Raw genomic sequence first — 19505 nt, 5'->3', positions numbered from 1 at the left:
TCCCATACTCAAACGTGAAAGGGCGTCCGCTTTTCCATTAGAAGAACCTGGCTTATAGGTTAAGACAAAATCATAGTCTGCAAAAAAGAGTGACCAGTGCAGGTGCCTGGGAGTTAACGTGCGGGCTGATTTTAAGAATTGCAAATTCCGATCTGTAAAGACTGTGACCACATGTTTCGCTCCCAACAAGTAGTGTCTCCACACTTTGAAGGCCTCTTTTACTGCCAAATTTCTTTATCTGCAATGGAGTAGTTGACCTCAGCAGGGGATAATTTATGAGAATGATAGGCCACTGGATGAAGTTGACTGGTGTCCTTCTGACGTTGAGACAGAATTTCTCCTATTGCCAAATTGGATGCGTCAGCTTCGATGAAGAATGGTTCATTCAAGTTAGGGTGTTGCAGAACTGGAGCTGTAACAAATGCTTCCTTTAACAGTTGGAAAGCTTCCTCAGATTCACGTTCCCAGACGAATCGTACATTCTTTTTCAGAAGACTGTTAATTAGGCTCACTTTTTCAGAGAAATTCAAAATGAAACGCCTATAAAAATTGGCGAATCCCAAAAAGCTCTATCTCCTTCACTGACCTTGGCGCAGGCCAAGACTTGATTGCCTGTAACTTAGAATCCTCCATGGATACACCTTCCGGGGATAAAACGAAGCCCAAGAATTCCACCCTGGAGGAATGAAAGACACACTTTTCCAACTTAACGAACAGATGGTTCTCCAGCAGCCGTTCCAGAATGGCCCGTACATGGCCAACGTGTTCCTCTCGACTGTTTGAATAGATGAGGATATCATCAATGTAAACCACCGCAAAGCGGTCCAAGAACTCTCGAAGCACATCACTCACGAAATGCTGGAAAGCAGATGGGGCGTTACAGAGCCCAAAGGGCATCACTTGGTATTCGAACAAACCAAACCTGGTTCGGAAGGCAGTTTTCCACTCCTCTCCCTCAGCCATGCGCACCAAATGATATGCCCCACGTAAGTCCAACTTAGTATACACACACGCATCCTTGACCTGATCCAGAAGTTCTGAGATGAGGGGTAGTGGATAACGATTCTTTTTAGTGGCTAGGTTCAATGCTCGATAGTCGATGCAGGTTCTCAAGGTCCCATCCTTCTTAGGGATGAAGAAGAGGGGCGAAGACACAGGTGATTGTGAGGGTCGAATGAAACCATTGGATAAATTTTGTTCTATGTAGTCCTTCAAATGGATGTTCTCGGGCTCCGATAGAGCATAGATTTGACTGCATGGTAGAGAAACCCCCGGCTCCAATTCAATCCGACAGTCATACTCTCGATGAGGTGGTCATTTTCGAGCTTCTTTCTCATTAAAAACATCCTTCAGGTCCTGATATTCTTCTGGAATTTCTGCAGCCTCCAAGGCACAAACCATCTGAACTTGATTAGCCAAATTCGATGACAACGTGGAACTGGTATTCACTGGTGTAGACTGAAAACAATGCTCTAGACAAAAATCAGAGTTCATTTTAACTGAACGTCGAGACCAATCAATCCGGGGGTTATGCTCGGTGAGCCAAGGCAAACCCAGAATTAGCTGAAACTGAGGAGCGTCAATGAGATTGAATCGAATGCAACTCCGATGCTCTCCTGGTCCCACTACGGTTATCAGTTCAGTATCAAAGGCTATTGGCCCCGAAGACAAATTGGTGCCATCCACTGCTCGAACTGGTTCTGGTCTTAACTTCTTTTCAAATTGAATTCCTAAAGATTTGGCAAACTGGATGTCGCAGAAATTCCCTGTAGCCCCCAAATCAACCATCACGGAAACTTCCTCCATCTGAGTTTTTCCAAACACAATTCTACATGGCAAATTCAGATGCGGGGCTGCTGATTGCAGAGTATTTGCTAAAGACTGACTTTGGAGTTGTCTCTTCACTCGTTCCCACCAGTGCAACTCAGTCTACTGGTGGAGCCGGTCTTTTACCCACGTGTTGGCCTTTGGTTTCTTCGGACATTCCTTGACAAAATGGCCTGACTGACCACAGTACATGCACAACCTGCCTTGACGTCTCTTTTCTTTCCTCCTTGGTAAGAGGACCTCGAATCGTTCCCACCTGCATGGGTTCTTCTTGACTTTGGCCTTCTTGGTTCTTGGCAAACTCCGACCTAGCCCGATCAAATCGTGGTGGGAGAGTATGAACATCCCTCCGACGTTCACTTCGTCTTTCCGCCTGCCGCTGATCTATCTGTAACACTAGATCAATAAGTTCTGATACATCGGTAGGTCTTTTGGGAATCTGGGCCAATCCATCCTTCAGCTCATCTTTTAAACCTCTGTAAAAATGGCCGCCCTCTTAGACTCGGGCCAACTAGTTTCAACAATTAATTTATTAAATTGTGCTAAATAGGCCACCAAATCTCGATTTCCTTGCTTCAACTCTAGAAGTTCATTGTCTGTGGTCTGTGAGACGTTTCTTCGATCAAAGATTCGCAAGAATTCGGCCTTAAATTCTTCAAATTTATACAACACAGGATCGTTGCAAGCCACCAGGGGCAATGACCACACTGCTGCATCTCCGCTCAGGTAGGACAGCACAAACGCCACTTTAGACTGATCCTCCTGAAACAAAATGGGCTTACAAAGGAAATGTAATGAACACTGGGTAAGGAAAATTTGGGCCTTATGGGGGTCTCCTTGAAATCTCTCGGGGGGGGGGGCAATGGGATTGTGGGGGACATTGCGTGCACTACCTGTGTGGTTAACTCTGTAGAGGAAGAAGGCGTGGAACCAAAGGCTGATGACTTAATACTCCCAAAATTTGGACGAGGACTCTCAGCAAGCTCATCTAGTCTGACGCAAATAACTAGCCTCCTGATTAGATTTCCTAACTTCCTCCCTAGTTTCACTCAACTGTTTCTGTAATCCCTCTAACACCGAAGCCAAGGCTTTGACATCCAATCCTTCTGCCATCTCGCCCAGACGGAAGGTAATAAAGGCACTTCAATCTGACAGAAGCAGTACCTGAATTGTCCTGGTTTCCGTGGGAGCGAGTGACCAAGGCTTCTATGATGATTATTTTCCAAATTCCCAATCACCCCTGCACCCGGATTGCTCCAAGCCCAGGAATGGAAGGGAAAGGGGAAGTGGATAACAAACAACAAGAGAGACTTCCACACTGGTGTCTTCGTCACTACCTCTGGGATGAGTAGCTGGGAGCACCTGAAACAGTTAACAGATCATTACTAACGTTCAAACCTCTTTTGGGAAAACACCACCCACTCACTCTCTAGCTCACTTCTCTCATACCTGATTCAGTGTGGAAATTGCCGCTCTCTTGAGAGCCCGTAAAGATTCTTAGAGAAGATTGAGGACTCTGGTTGATGTTTGTGTCAATAGGTGAAAGGTTGAGTTGAGATGAGTAGAGGTGGTAGACAACAGTATTACCATATGCATATAATATATACTCTCATTTGCTTGTTGATTCACACTGACGCTGGACTGTTGATAAAAGTCTATACTTCACAACATAGGCTGAATCACTGAAGAGTCTTTTCTGAAGCTCAATATTTGACCTTTCTAATATACAGTTCTATTCGGAAACCAAGTCACTCTTCCAGACCATGGAAACTCTGACGCTGAAGAAACCCAATTGCACTGGACAGAGCGCCACAAGAAGTCTTTGAGGAAAGAATATTCTTACCGCGATAGACTGAGGTGATGCGGAAGAATTACTTGCCAACTGGAATGGTCCACAGAAGAATGCCGCTTTCAAGAATTGAGCCGACTCCGCCGAACACTGGAAAAGCGGAGCTGCGGCTGATTTCGGAATGCAGGAATCAGTCTGGAACTGGAGCGAAACTAGCTCCCAATGCCACGAACTAAAGTCTCTAAAGATTCTGACTGGAATTCGGGAAAAATCTTGGAATTACGCAGTGATTTGACGGGAGCCAAAATCAGGGCGTCGAACTGCCTGAATAGAACAGTTGAAGTGCGCCACATAGAACGCGCAGGATAAGGAAATGGCGGACTGAATAGGAAAGACTAGAACGCTAACCCTACCACACGGTGGCACAATCAGGAAGCGCAACTAATCCTCCCTCTGACTGCGGACATGGAGTAATTTCTGGATGGAGCCCCAAAGTGGAAATGGTTGCAATGCAGTAAATCTTCTTTTAAGTGTAGGGACGGAGAGAGGTCTATTAATGGAGCCCGGCATGGACCTGACACCATGTTCTCCAGACAGTGTAGCTTTTAGTCTTTTCCAATGCAAGTCCTTTCTCTTAATTTCTTTAACAGTCTTTTTGTTCATTCAGTCTTTCTTGAACTACACCTCAGGAAGCTGGCAATCTCTTTTGAAATCAATCCTTTAAACCGCAACAGACAACCCTAGCCCTTCTCCGTCAACTAAATGGAAAGGTCCCTAAATTTTCTCTTCTTCCACTTGGCGCTAGGTTATCTTCTCAATCTTGTTTATTTACAAAGTCTTTAGGTGTCTACTATTGTGCGTGTTCCAGCGGCTCTAATAGCGTATTCCAGTATTTCTAGGCGAAGAATGGTCTCCTCGAGTGCTGATACTGATGTACCAAAAGTCGGAAATTCTACTCTGTTTAAAACTAGTTCTCTTATTCGGCTCAGGTAAGGAGGGTTGGGGATGGTAAGTGTTAGTAACCCTTCAGCTCCAGGCACCAACAACGCTACTTCCACCTTGATGATGTGGTCAGTGCTGATCACTGTCACCTCCCTCACCCTCCCGGATTTCTGTGCACACGACATCTGCTGCTAGGTAGGTCCACTCAGGAGTGGCGTATCTTCTGCAGGGTACACGCACCCTCCTTGATCTCCTTGGACCTTCCGCTTCGGAGTTCTGTGCACCTTCGTCCAGGTCTGAGTCTTCGGATATGGGAGCAAGGGTTCTCTCTGGAGTTGACTTTAGGCTCGGCCTCCTTCTCCTTTCAGGCCACCTGGTCTCTCCTCGTCTTGTTATCCTGCCTCTTGTCCTCACACCCGACTCTAGATCCCTTGCAGCTTGATCAGGGTCTGTTTCGTACTCACAGATGCTTTCTCCTTCTGTGGCAACGTCAGTTTCACTGTCGTCCTGTCCTTCCTCCACTGGATCTGACACGCTCCCAGCTTCCTCCGACACCCCCACAGCTTGGCTGGTCCCCTCTATCGATTCTTCTGCTGGTCATCTCTCGATCTCTAGGGGCCTTGGGGTAATCTTAACCTAGATCACCTTCCTCAAGAAGGCAACCATCCTATATTGCTACCAACTGGAAAGGCGGGATTTTTGATCTCCAATCTGATTACTCTAGATCTAAATCCCCACTTAGGTCGACTGAATCTTTGTTGTCTGTCATAGAGTAAAAGCAATCAATTACCAGGTTAATCAAACCAATAATTGGCACGACTCTGAAGAACCACTTACCACAATTCAGTTTTAAAGTTTTATTATAAAGCCAAAGTTAACTGGAGATACAAGCATCTCAATAAAAGGTTAATCAGGTATACTGGCACTAAAACAAACATAAATTCTCTGAATGATCTTAAGCAACAGAAAAATATCACTAATACTAGCTCGAAGATCAGCAGGTTTACAAGAATAGACACAAGTTGTAATTTAAGCGTCATTTACAACAGAAGAAAACTCAGGTTAGACTGTCTCTGCACTAGACTAAGTGACATCCCTACTTAACAAAACCCTTGAGCTCAAAAGGTGTCAGCCGTGGTGACTTCCAAAGAAGTTCACTCACTTTCCCTTAGTCTCTGATGTAATCCTGTGCATTGCAGTCGTGCCCTCTCTGCCTACCCATCCACTCTCTAAGGGTCCTCAGGCCATCTGCTCTAACTTCACCCCAGGGTGCTGTCCCTAATGCAAAATCACAAGCATTGTCGAGACGCCCCTCACGTACACATCTCACGTGGTTTCGATTCTGGTTTCTTCCATACTGATACTCCTCTGGGTCTCTTGTTAGCGTTGACCTTGCTTCCCAGGCTTCTTCTCCGCTCGCCGGTACCCCCATTAAGTTCCTGGCACCTCCTCCAGGCCTGTGCCGGTCTCCCCGGACAGAGCTCTATTCATCACTCTCTTGATTGGAACCCCCTCACACCTGCAAACAGACACCCATGAATAGGGCCCCAAATTCCAACCTCCAGTTATCTGTTTTAGGTCATAAAACTTCGACATAGATGACAATTTATGCTTAACGAGACTCAATTCTAGCTAACACGTGCAGATCAAAGAAGCAACTTTATCTTTCCAGGCCTACTAAATTACTTTGCAAGAGGCCTGCACTCTGTGAACCTTTATTTCTTAAAACTAAAATGATTCTATTTAATACACTCTGATTATATGAAAACACTTCTACATGATTTCTAACGTATGATCAATAATATTCTAAAGTAACAGTAAAGTAATAATCCATCGAATGTGAGCTGCAAAGGCATGTTTTCATTCTACATTCATTGCCATGAGGCCTGCATTTCTCTACGTTTAGCAGCATCACATTTTCATCTGCAGCAGCTACATAACATGGAATCTAATATCATTCTAACATTTCTAAACACTACTACATTAGTTTCACACTCTACAATATACCTTCTATACTGATTAAACATTCATGAGTATATGCATTTATATTTTTCAACACTTTTAAATGCTTTAACTAAATTTGTGCATCTGGCTAGCAAATAGGGTGCACTTATACATTTTCTCAAATTTCGCTCTCTCAATAGGAAAGTGTCATTATCTCTAGCCCCACTCATAGTTACCCCCTTATTCATTGTATGTTGGTTGTAGTGGACGGGTCATCACCTGTCTTTGAAGAAAAAATAATAATAAAGACGTTACTTATCGGGACAGCTATGAACCTATGACTGCTCAAAGGAGACTCTAGTAGCACATCTCCAACCCATGTCCTAAAAGTTTGTGAAAATTAGTAGTCTATTAAACTAGATCAGCTCAACACCTGGACTATTGTTGGAGTCCAACGCAGACACCAAGTTATCTAATTAATAACAGATTTAAGTTCATCTACATAAGGACTATGTCCAAAGTGTATAATAGGATCCTCTTCCGTACTCAACAAGCCAGAAGACATTGAAGACCATTTACAATATTTTGCATTGACATCTCCCATCCATACAATCGGCGAGCGTTAATTCTGCTCAGTCTTTGCTTGATATCCTCATGCAAGGCTTTCGCTATGGCAGAGATTCTGGCATCAAACCTATTCTAAAAATAGGCAAACAGCATGTGTTCTTTCACATTTTATAAGTAACATTTGATAATAGGGGGAGACTGTTTGCCCATACAACCTGGCCTGGGAAAGTAAAGGAGACTAATGTAACTAAGCCTCCTTTTGCCCAGCCCAAAACCCTGAAATTGCATTAGTGAAATGTCACAAAACAATGGATTAAAAGCAGTTTCTAGGAGCCATGATTCTTGTATGCGAAATACTGCTTAGGGTTTTATAAAATGTAACCACTCCAAGTTTGCCTGTTTTGCATCCAACCTGCCACATTCCATAATGCAGATTGCAATGCTCATCTCCATTATTTCAAGAGCACATAACAGCAGGACTTTCCTCCATTTGAGGGGTTAGATTAGGAATGATTACTGGGGGACTTAGAATATTGCATCCTGCGTTTTGCCTATACAATGACTGGGTTTGGTTTCCTGATTTGGGAGTCCGATACAACCTCTTTATTCTGCTTCCAAAGCCATAGAAAAATAAAACATTGAATGATTTACAATGCATTGCATCCTATTAATATAGCGTCATAATTCATCACATTAAAAAAAAAAACAGGCCCGAGCATTATAAAGGTAATACTTGACCATAGCATTTCCTGATATAAGATTTGTTAGAAAGCAAATTTATAACCGCATAACAGATTTCAGGGGTTTCAAGATTTTTTTTAAACCTTTTTGATACGAAGTCAATCCAATTGGTCTAGCTGTGACAGAGCCATGAGCATATTTGTAATAGTAACAGGGCTAGAGATATTCGAAAGTGTAGGAAGGGGATCTGTATAATAAGCCCAAGGGAAGAACATTAATTGCTGAAAAGCTTTGCTTAGTAAACTTAAGTCTCCAAGATTTACTTATTGAAGTTGACATCAATACAGTCCTTATCATGTTTTGGATGATTGCTCACACCAAAAACCCTACCCACAAGATTGATTTGGCTGTGAAGTTGTCCTGGAGAGTCCATCCTCATATTAAACAGTCCACCACCTTATTTAGTCAATGGTCATATTTCTCTCGGATGCCTGGCCTCAAAGGAGTTGCACCTTTATGGTCCAGCACAAACTGAGTGGCCTGTGGAAGTAGATGGGAAGTGGGGAGAACTGATGGACAGGGCGTTTGAGCTATCTTTCCTGCCACATATATGTATATGCAATATTGTCCCCCCTGAATCTGCCACATGGCTGTCCCTTGGACCTTGGCTCTTCTAGAATGACATAAGGTTATTTAGATTAAAGAGAAGTCTAGGTTCCTGAGGAGGGTTTAGATAAAACTACAGAATCCCTGTGGCCAGTAGCTGAATAGAGCGCCCCCCCCCCCATGAGTTACTGTTTCCGTACAAGCATCCCTTGTCGGAGGTCTAAGAGGCGGTCTGCTTTGACTAGAGCCTAGCCTACCCATCCCAGCAGTGATTAAAATCTGTTAATTAAGTTTATCTGTTTGGAGAATAAATTATGTCCAATTCCAAAGTCTGCGGCTGTGCACAGGAAGTACAGCTCCCTCTGAGTGGGATTCCTGGGCAACCTTGCCCTTCCTGCACTGTGGATGTTTTTATTTTTCTGGAGGTGAGGAACAGTTTGATACTTGTGCGATTGGGGCAGCATGTGCAGCCTGCTAAGTGACTAATCAAGGTCACCAAGTACAGATTCCAACCCCCGTACTGAATTGTTTGCCGGGGTTTGGCTGCTGGAGCTATAGGTCATCCCTGATGAAACTCTGGGCTCCTTCCCAGGTGCAGACTTCCTGGCAGAATGCAGCTTCTCTTAAACGAGGCCAATATCTTGGTCAAGGGCTCCCATGGCATTCATGAGTTAAGATACTAGTGACCACCTGTTTGTTCCTTGTGGAGGTAGGCTTTCTAATAACCATGACAGCACTTCCAATAGCCCTAAATACGGCAACCTGGCGGAACCCCTCCCATGCCATTAGTCTTAATACCACCCCTTAAGTAGATTTCGATGTGGCTTGGGTAGTAATGCATTAGTTGTAGTAATGCTCTCGTAAAAACTGGCGATGTAATGAGTCATGATTCAGGTTTAGTTGTAAGATCCTTTTGTTAAGCCTTCATTGTAAAGGACCTTTCCCCTAGATCTGCCCCATGGGATCCAAATTCTGTAGCACACACCGGCGTGACTAGTCTCCACACTGAGCTATACCTCTGGACCGTGGAATCTACCCAAGCTTGTCTGAGGGATAGCCTCTGACAAAAGGCCCGGGACTTCCCAACGTCCCATGTAATCCTCTCACTCATGAGCCAGAGTGACTCCATTAGTGGTTGCAAATTGCCATTCTGATCCGTCAGAAGACTGAGTCAGGGAAAGTTGAATTGGAGAAAGTGCCAGAACTGGATACCAAAGATGATTTCCAAAGCAGGGTCAGCAAGACCATCTCCGCCCTCTCTCCTAAGTAATGCTGAGTATGACTTTCATGGAGAATGGGGGAAAGGCATAGCCCTGAAACTGACACTGATCCTGCAGGAAAGCATCCGTCGCTTCTGCAATGGTGTCCAGACGCCAACTGAAAAACCGGGGAAGCTGGTGATTGAGGCAGGAGTTGAAAAGGTCTCCTTGGCACGGACCCATAAAGCTTTGAAAAAGGTCTCCAGCTTCCAGGCGCTGTATTTCTTTAGGTGGCTGGATTGCCAGTCCGCCATTTGGTTGACATTGCCTTCAATCAATCAGGGGTTTATAAAGCATGCTACTCACCCATGAAGGTCTCAAGGCACTGGGGGAGGGAATATCCTTGCAGATATTCAGCCGTTATGAACGATGTTATCCAGGCAGTATTCCCAATAATCCATGGCGAAGTCCACCAGCATCTTGGACTTCGATCCTCACTGCCGAAATAATGTTAATCTTCAACAAGACAGCGCATGAGACCTTGTTGGCTGCCTGACTCCAAACTGCAAAGGATCTGGTGAAGGATTCCAGACAATTTATAAGGAGAGACTCCTCCTGTTCTGACCACTGTCTGTCTGTCTGTATTAGTATCCCCACAGCATGCTCCCCAACCCTGACATCTGACTATCACCAGTTCTGGCACTGATCCAAAGAGGTCTTTGCAGTTCCAGGCCGGCATATGTTCGAGCCACCAATAGACCTCAGATTGAGCCTTCGAGGAGAGAAGCCTCCTGAGAATAAGTGATGCCTTTCCTCAGATGCTACACCTTGTCATTGAAGGGCCCAATACTTTAATGGATCGGGAAAGATCCCTTGAATTGACCCTGAAAGACTCACAATCCGGACCAGATGGTGAAGGGAATATGTCCCTTGTTAAGGCCCTGTGCAAGTCCCAAGAGATCAAACACCTCTTTTGGGGTAATCTGAGGTACTGGCGTACCATGTCTACCTCAAACCACAGAAATGTAATCTGTTGCGCTAGTACAAAGTCTGACTTGTTTCTTTATTAGAAAGCCTAGGTCTTCTAGCAACCACTGAGTCCTCTGAAGTTGCGCAAGTAACTTGTCCGCTTCTTGGTGCATCAACAGGAAGTCGTCCAGGTAGATGAGACGTACTCTCCTTTCTCGTAGCCATTCAATCACTGGCCTCAGCAACTTGGTGACACACTAAGGTGCTGAGGACTGCCCGAACAGCAGGCAAGTGTACTCTTATACTTGCCAGTCCCACTGGAATTGCAGAAACCTCATGGAGAGGAAAGATCAGGGTGGTGAGGTAGGCATACTTTAGTTGCAAATTTGCGAACCAGCCATCTGTCGTCAAGATGTCTCATAGAAGGCGAATACCCTCTATTTTGAAATGGTGGTATACCACCCAGCGATTGAAGTCCTGTAGGTTGAGTACAGGCCTGAACCCATTGTCCTTTTTTCTTGACCAGGAAAATATTGCTCCAGAATCCCCTGGGATGTAGAACTGTGGCGGTAATGGACCCTTTGACCAGGAGTTCCATGACGTCTGTGTACCACATGAGGCCCTACCCGAGAGAAGATTCAAGGTCTGGGACTTGCGTTGGTGAACCATGCAATTTTATATGAAATCCCCTCATGGTTTGCAGTACCCATGCGTCCCCCGTAACAGAGATGCATTGTTGGCTGAACAATTGTAATCTGCATCCCACCCCTGGTAGAGAAAAGGATATTTCTTACTGGTGGTTTCAGCTGGTTCATTTCTGGCTCTCCAGAAACTCCTTTGCCTCAATGTCCTCAGCTGCAGCCTTTCAACGAGTAGAACCCTCCAATGTTTTTTGTGATCTTGCTACTGAATTGAGCATCTGGTTTGCTTATGGGGGTTGGAGTTGAATGAGTGGCCGGACGAGTGCCCCTTACCTTTTCTGGCCCCTCAATAAATTTGCTGACTGAACTTTCTCAATGGATTTTAGGACCGAATCGAAGGAGCAAAGGGTAGTAACAAATTGTGACAACTCCTTAATGAAAGGTTCTCTGAAGAGACCACCATTGGCCACCGGCCAGCTTAGGTAGTGGTAGCTCACCTAGCCTGGGCTCTGTTTTGAGAGGGACAACGCTCCGTTAATAATGCACAATTCATATTGCCAAGGAAACCCAGGCTCCTTTGAGCCCATCCCAATAGAATTGTGTGATCAAGGATATGGCGTCTGATTCCCTGGCATCCTCTACCATATCCAATATTGTTGTAATGGACGAGGACATTGAGAACCTTATCCTGGCGGGATCGCAAGGAACAGTCCAAACCATTTTTGGGTTCCTTAATATATATTTTTTTTTTATAAAGGTGGCCATACATGGGTCATTGTCCAGTGATTGCCACCTTCTTCCCAGGGAGATCCTGGGTTATTCCGCCTTCAAGCAGCACCGGACATCTTGGTCCATGGTTTTCTAATGCAGCTGGCCACATATTGCACTACACTTGGTGTGAGGACCCAGTCCACTGAGCGGGGATGGTAAATGCCTTTGGGTGGAGCATGTCAGGTAAGCATGGGCGAATTTTGCGAATCTGGCGTTTGCGAATTTGCGAACTCGCAATCCGCAAAATCCGCGAATTTGCGGATTTTTTTTTGTGTTCGCAAGGATTTCTGCCAGTTCGCAAGGATTTCTGCCAGTTCGCAAGGATTTCTGCCAGTTCGCAAGGATTTCTGCCAGTTCGTGAGGGTTTTGAACCAGTTCGCAATTGCGAACTTACATGTCGGCTCGCAACGGTCACGATTATGTTGTTTCTACATCTGGTTCATCATCACAGGTTCCCAGAACCCTCTGTTTCACCCCTGCCACCCTCTGTTTTACCCATGCCATCCTCTGGTGCATCAATGCTACCCTCTGGTTCATCATCACTGTAGATTATGGGGGGGAAAAGCAAGCACACCTGCCTGCTTCAACTGACATGAATTAATTTGGGGTTGATTTATTAATGTGTCACTGTTTTAAAATTCCAGTCTGGCACCTGCTTCCTTATCTGTAATTTGCTTTCTGTTGCAGTGCAATTTTTTTTTCCAGGACCTTTGTGGCCTACTTGTAGCTATTCTATGAGCCTGCTGTGAGGGTCAGAGCAGGGTCATATAATTGTTGCAACTAGCAACTGAACTCTGGAGGGGCCCTTGTCAGGAAGCACTACAGGGAATGGTTACTAATGATGCGTCTGAACTTTTGAACCTGCTGAATGCTTTTTTGTGTTCGCAAGCATTTCTGCCAGTTCGCAAGGATTTCTGCCAGTTCGCGAGGGTTTTGTACCAGTTCGCAATTGCGAACTTACACCGCACACAGCAAAAAATCCGCTGCGTGCAAATTTGCGGATTTTGCGGGAAATTCGCAGATCTCGCGGATTGCGAATTTACCGAAAATCCGCGAGCGTAACGGATTTTCCGCCCATGCTTAATGTCAGGTATCCCAGAAGAGTCTTGGTCATTAGTATCATCCAGCCTGTTATTTTTTTTGGCACCACCCTCTGTTCGCCAGGATCAGGTTAATTTCCTGAATCCTCATCAGTCATCTGTTGTCCCTGGTATTGACATCATCCCTTGCTGTGGGCATGGATCGTCCACTGGGGTAACACCCAACTGGGAATTGGCCTGGGCTATTCTGTCATATTGCCTTATTTAGGAAGGCCTGGCGCAGTCTCTTAAATGCATCAGATGCTGGAGTGGTCGCTTAAGGGGTGGAATTGTGCTTGACTTTGGCCCATTGCCCTTCGTAGTCCCTGTAGCGTCTGTAGGAGGTTCTAGCTGCCAGCCTTTCCCAGGTAGAGGTGCTACACAGCGCCGCACTGTCAGCTCTATTATGCGTTGGCTCAGGGGATCTAGGGCCGAAGAGGCTGCTCTTTCCAATGATGCATCTATGGCATCCACCAACTCCTAATGGATGGGAAGCAATGAGTGCTCCTCCTCCACCAACTCCCAAAATGTGTCAAACTGTCCTGCCATCACTGATCAAGTGAAAGTCAGAGGTCAGACAAATAGTGCACAGATCAGCAAGATTACTTAAAGTATATACTGCATTGCTTCTTCAGCAATCAGCAAAATTAGGCCTCTAGATATACCGGCCATGTACAGGGGATTCCCTGTGGTCGATCCGTTGACTGGAGCATGTGTGACTACAGAAAAAAACTGTTAGTGGAAAACTATGATGGAGTGCCTAACTCTCTGCCTCCGGCGTGCTTAGCTCAGTGACAGGCTCTTCATCATTGTAAGGGTAAATTATATGCGCCACGTTGAGGAATGTTGTGAAGGGGGCGCGTGCCTCTTAGACACGCCTCCACAGATACGCATGCTCCACGCCCCTGTCTGAGTTGCAGAGGGCACCACGCGTCGTGATAATGGGAGACTCTCTTCTCCCTTCCAGAGCCGATGCTATGTTGCCACTAGACCGCTGACTGCAAAACGCAGTGTTGAGGAAAAACACTCCCGAACCTCCATGCTTCAGGAAAGTGAGAATAACTGCAAGTTAGCACGAGCGTGGCCCAAACCAAAGCCTGGTCACCACCGGAATGTAAAAGACCAGGTGTCTACGCAGCTTAAAAGAACAAGCATTTGCAATCACTATAACATAACATAACATGCACTAGGTCTCGCATTTGCGAGAGTTTAAGATATTGGCATTGTAAATGACAATGGCTTTCATTTGTTTTAAAAACAAACACGTAAATAAATGGCATTGCCATTTACAATGCCAATAGCTCAAACTCACAACTGCGAGACCTATTGCTTTGCAAATGCTTGTTTATTAATGTCTTTCATAATGTTTCTTAATTATTCTTCCTGCTTTCTTAGGCTTTTACATTTCTTATGCTGTGCAAACATTAGATTTGTTGGCAGAGCTGCTAGTATTCCATAACTAATATATCATTCTTGTATTATTGTTATTATTACTTATATTATTATAAGTAGTAGCAGCCATTTATCTCCCCCGCCTTGACCAATTATGGGAATACCTGTCAAGTTTCCAGTTGATAGAGACAGCAGCCTGTGCTCTAGCACATTTAACGCTTAATTTCTGCCTAAAGAAAAGTGCAAGCAAATGTAGTAGACATGTTGTTCCTTTCAATCAAAACACTTGTTCTACATTGTATTTGTAAAAAAAATGTTTCCATGACATGGACATCAATTGTAAAAGGAAAGAGAAGTCTGTTACACTTTTTACTCGTGTCTTTCAAAAGATATTTAAACATGTAAGAAAATAGACATGAAAAATGATATATAGTGTATGATTGAAGAAAACAAAATTATCTCTAGGGGCTGAAAAAATTCCCCACTGTGGTTAAAAGCAATCATCACTATGCAAAGGAAATATTCAGATTTGATCATATTTCATGATAATCGAAAAGCATGCTATTTAGTTTGCCTTTGGAGCTGTAAAGGCACGGTTGAATAGTTGCTTCAATGGTAAACGCCACCTTGGTTTTCCTTCTCCCCAGGCAGCAAAGGAATGGCACATTCCGGTGACACCCGCCTGCTAAAGAAGGAAGTGGCTTATTGTTCGAGTTCAGATCGTTTTGAGATCAAATTTAGTTTGCCAATGAGAGCAGCTGTTCGGTGCTGAACACATGATGCGATGATAGATAGCGAAAGGACAGCTCGAATCCGGAAAAGGATTACGCGTTTTCAAAGGTCTTATGACCGGACTTGAGAACAAAGCAAACTTTGTGAAAAAATCAAGAGGGCATTACGCGTGTCTCTACCTCATTGCGCCAGCTCCGGGCTCCTCTTGAATTACTCGACCCTAAGCTAACATGTTCTGTTTCTCATGCTGTGACTGCTGTACCACTTCGAGTGCCGAGGAGGTAAGCTCCCCACAAGCTTCTTTTTCCATGATCGAAACCAAAGACAGACATCCCTCTCCTAAATTGTGCAACCTAAAATTTCACCGTTTTCTGTGGACTACTGCTGGCATATTTGTTAAATATGATGCTATTGCTATTTAAGCACATCTTTTTTAAAGAGTTAAATACAGATTAAAGTGAGTTTGTTTGATGTGGTTCACAGTGATCTCACCCGTCTCATTGAACACCTGTGGAAGCTGAATGAGATGTTTATTCATATAACAGACTCGCATTCAGAAGCTTATTATGAGTTTTAGGGAGGGAGAAACACCATGGCGCAGCTAGTGCGCTTTTAAGAGCTGTATATAATTGGAAGGTATAGCTTGATGTGCCCTACTAGTCTGACGCTCCTGGAATGTATCCTACCATTGCCCTCCGGGTAACAAATGGAGTTGCTACTGTGTATCGTATTGCCACTTTGAATTAGGGTGATGCAGTAACAGAGAAATGTGTGTTAACCTGGTGTTCGCACATTTTAGTTTTTTCATTCACATTTTTAATAATGGAGCATTACTGCGTCGCCTACCCTTCCTGCAGTTTCGTTTGCACTTTCTCAGCCGCACCAGTCCCTTTTCTATGTCGGCTCTGCACTGAAGGACAGTCAGCGGCTGGATCTGACGTTGCATCCCCGGGCGCCGCAGCTTGCAGCGTTAGTGTGAGCACTGGGGCAGGGCCACAAACTTGGTGCCACGTCAGGGCTAAACCTGGAGCGGCGGAACACCGCGAGCATCCGTGAGAGCAGCAGGAGCCATGGAAGCCCGCTACAATCAGAAGAGCCCCGGCAAGGATCGGTAAAGCCCCTCCCTCTCGCTCATTGTGAGCCTGGCAGAGGGCAGCTGCCCATGACACCCAACCACTGTGTGTGTGGGGGGGGGGTAGAGGGCGGCGGCGGCGTGTGTATGCGTGCACGCCTGTGTGTGTGCGTGCATGCAGAGGGGTGGGGGCTGGCTGTGTCTGTGCCGTTAATGCATGCGAGGGAAGCGAGTTAGTTTGCGCAAGCGCGCTCCCGCGGTCAAAACAGACTGCAAAAGCGCGCGTCTGAGTCGTGTCTTCATTCCTAAATACGGGTGACAATAGGTCTGAAGCAGACACCATCAATGCTTACGCATTGAATGTAGGTCTGCTCGACCTAAAAACGCCAGCAAGCGATGGCAAAGTACTCCATCCTTCAGCAGGAGATCCTTGTAACACCGTACAGATCCACATAAACTACACCCCTCTGGCCCAATTAAGCAAAATTAAGGTAAGCACTTATCTGTCTGCTGAGCAGCGAAGAAAGAGGACGTGTTATTCCTTGATGATGCCTATATGGCACTGAATTTATGGAGGTTTTGTTTAGTGTTTGCAAAGACTCGTGGGATTTGTAGTCTTTGATCATGTTTTTAAGGTGCTGAGCAGAATAAATGGAAAGAGTAAAGCATAATCTGAGCCTATGGTCCTGACCTACAATTGATAGATTTTTCTTTCCAATGAAAAAACTAACAATTTACACAGCTTCTTGGTTTTTCACATTACTTGATTTTGAATGCATGATCTACAGTTGGGTCTTATTTGAAGTAAATGTGAATAGATGCATTCATTTTATTCTCAATTTATATCACTTGTGAGATCATTGTTCCTTATAGCTTTGTGAATGTACGGAGTCCTTTCCTCATCAGTTCCTTGGGGCTAACTTCTGCCATCTTTATGTTCCTCCTTTAGCTCTCTACATTCCTCTTCACCCCTGCTATCGCTGTTTGGATAAGACTTCAGTGTGCTCTTACTTTAAAGAAACCTTTTGACTCCCGTAATTTGGTATTTGTGAATTGAACTTGCACACATTTACTTGTGCAGCGCTATCAATCAAAATATAATCGATTTTGTTAAGTTTATGGAGCCACTGTATCCTTTTGTTTCAAACGTTAAACCTTACCTGTTTTGCTTTCTTCTGGTGTGCCTTTCAAACACTAAAAAGTGTATGACCTAAAAGTGAGTATAGCTTAGGTATGCTGCGCTGGTTAAACACATTTGGGGGATTGGGTTGCTGTTTCCTGGTGGTAATTGCTGAGCTGTGTCTTGGTGTCTTTAGTTAAGAAATATGCTAGTAAATGTATTGAGGCCTGCTGTTAAAGCAGGAGTGTGGGTGCTGCTGCTCTGTGCCTAGGCAGAGTTGAAGTGGCAGTTACCTGGCTGAGGTGTAGTTTTGGTGTAGTATGGGCATCTGAACCCAAGGAAGACCAATGACTTTTCACTATAAGCAACTAATTTACCTCAATCGCAAAATGCTGAAAATATTGTAATACCCAAATCACCACTTTGTTGTTTAACATTCTAATGTTTCTATTTCCTCAACAGGGCATTCAGTCTTGCTTGAAAAGGTACGTGCCAACTACTGCTTTTGCTGTTTGAATTCCTCCTGGTATCTCTGGATTTAAAGTAATGTGGTATTCTTTTCTCCCACCCCTAGATGTTCTGAGCTAAAAACGGTGAATTCTGAAGTGGTATGGGCAGACAGACCCAAGCATGCATTCAGGGGCCCAGCTGCCTTTTCGTTGTGGAAGAAAATAAAGAGCACAGTCTGTCCAGGTAAGGAAAGAGGCCTGGCATGTAAAGTGTCGGAACTTCATCTGATTGTGTCAGGGGTGGCATGAATCCCTTTCTCAGTAACCAATACTGAAGGAATATGTATCGATGAGTCACCAGAGATCCGTGGAGAATGAGGAAATAGTATCTCGGCAGACGCGAGGCACCAGAACGAGGATTCCATATCGAATTGTTGGCTCCCAATGTGGCCTGGACTGGACAGCCATGGTGTTAGATGCTTAACCCCTTCCCTGCAGGGGTTATCGTCCCACTGTGCTGGGGGGAGGGGGCGCGCACTGCTCCCGCATGCTCATGACGAGCTCAGCTCGTCATGACCACAACGTTCCCGTGGAACGCTCAGCACAGCAGGGGAATTATCCCCGCCGGCGAGCGTTCCACAACTCATGCTGAGCTCGTCATGAGCACCGGAGTGCCATGGCTCATGATGAGCTCAGCTGGTCATGAGCATGGAAAGGGTTCATCTAATCCATGCTATGCCAAATACGATATGCGCTAGATAGTGCGCAGCGCCTAATGTTGGATCACGCCTTTCTGCCCAAACTCCGGGGTTGGCAAGAAAGCGCAGAAAATCTACGGCCTTTAAAATTGGTGTATGTAGACCAGGGAAGGGGCTATGTACACAAATTCAACTTTCTGGTTGATCTGGGACTTAAATGCAAAGATTCCATGCAGAAGGAGTAATGCGGAGGAAGTCTGGCTCTGGTTCTAGTCTGGCTGTAGGGTCTGGATCCAGTAGGGGATTCACAACATTGGCAGAAGACCAAGCCGAACCCTTTCCTTCTATTGTACGATAGATCCAAATTATGCAGTGTTTTTTTCATTTTTTTATTCCTAATAAATGAGGGAGCTAACCAGTAAAAGATTAAAGATCTTGTGGTGGAGCCTAGTCCTAGTTATTGATACTAATCCATAGCTGGCTCTTCCTGGTGATTAATTTCGGTTACATCATTGAGAAAGGAATGGCGCATGCAACCATATCAGCAAGGCCATCTGAAATGATGGACCCTCTGGAAGAGCAATTAAAGTGCAGAGCATTCCCCGCCCCTCTTTGCTTTATTCATAGGATCAATTGTTTATTACCCTTTAATTCTATCTAAACTAAGAGGCAGGAATTACAATTGTGCAGTGTGAAATAGCAAATTTCACAGCTTATTACTAGCTATTTTGACATTTTAACATCCATTGATACATAAGGTATCTTCGTGCTGTTAACCATGTAAGTGCTGAGGCTCAACCACTCGGTCATAAGCAATTTTTTATTTGTTTGGGACAGTTCGCTCTTATGCCTTAACATTTTTCACTTAGGGATACAGGCCTAATTTCTTTTTTTTTCTTCTTCACATGTTGGTGATTCTCAAGTGTACCAGAGCGTGTGAATCTCCCTGGAGGGAAATAAGAAAATAGTCAAAATTCTGATGGATATTTCTACATGCAAATTCCTCATCTTCAGAATATCACCAGGC

At 44.8% G+C, this 19505-nt stretch overlaps 1 protein-coding gene across 2 annotated transcripts in view; it reads left to right on the top strand.

The window, feature by feature from the left end:
- Positions 1–19505, top strand: part of LOC147703626 (zinc-binding protein A33-like) — a 231186-nt gene that overhangs the window by 181761 nt on the left and 29920 nt on the right. For both annotated transcript variants that reach the window (XM_086931967.1, XM_086931966.1), the window contains exons 6-7: positions 17794–17816; positions 17906–18024. In XM_086931967.1, coding sequence (XP_086788093.1) covers positions 17794–17816; positions 17906–18024 — 142 coding nt within the window. The remainder of the gene's footprint in view (positions 1–17793; positions 17817–17905; positions 18025–19505) is intronic.

The sequence above is a fragment of the Lissotriton vulgaris genome, chromosome 7, assembly GCF_964263255.1.
Source record: "Lissotriton vulgaris chromosome 7, aLisVul1.2, whole genome shotgun sequence".
Lineage (NCBI taxonomy): Eukaryota > Metazoa > Chordata > Amphibia > Caudata > Salamandridae > Lissotriton > Lissotriton vulgaris.
Note: the sequence above shows the minus strand (reverse complement) of the source record. Positions and strands in the feature narration are given on the sequence as shown.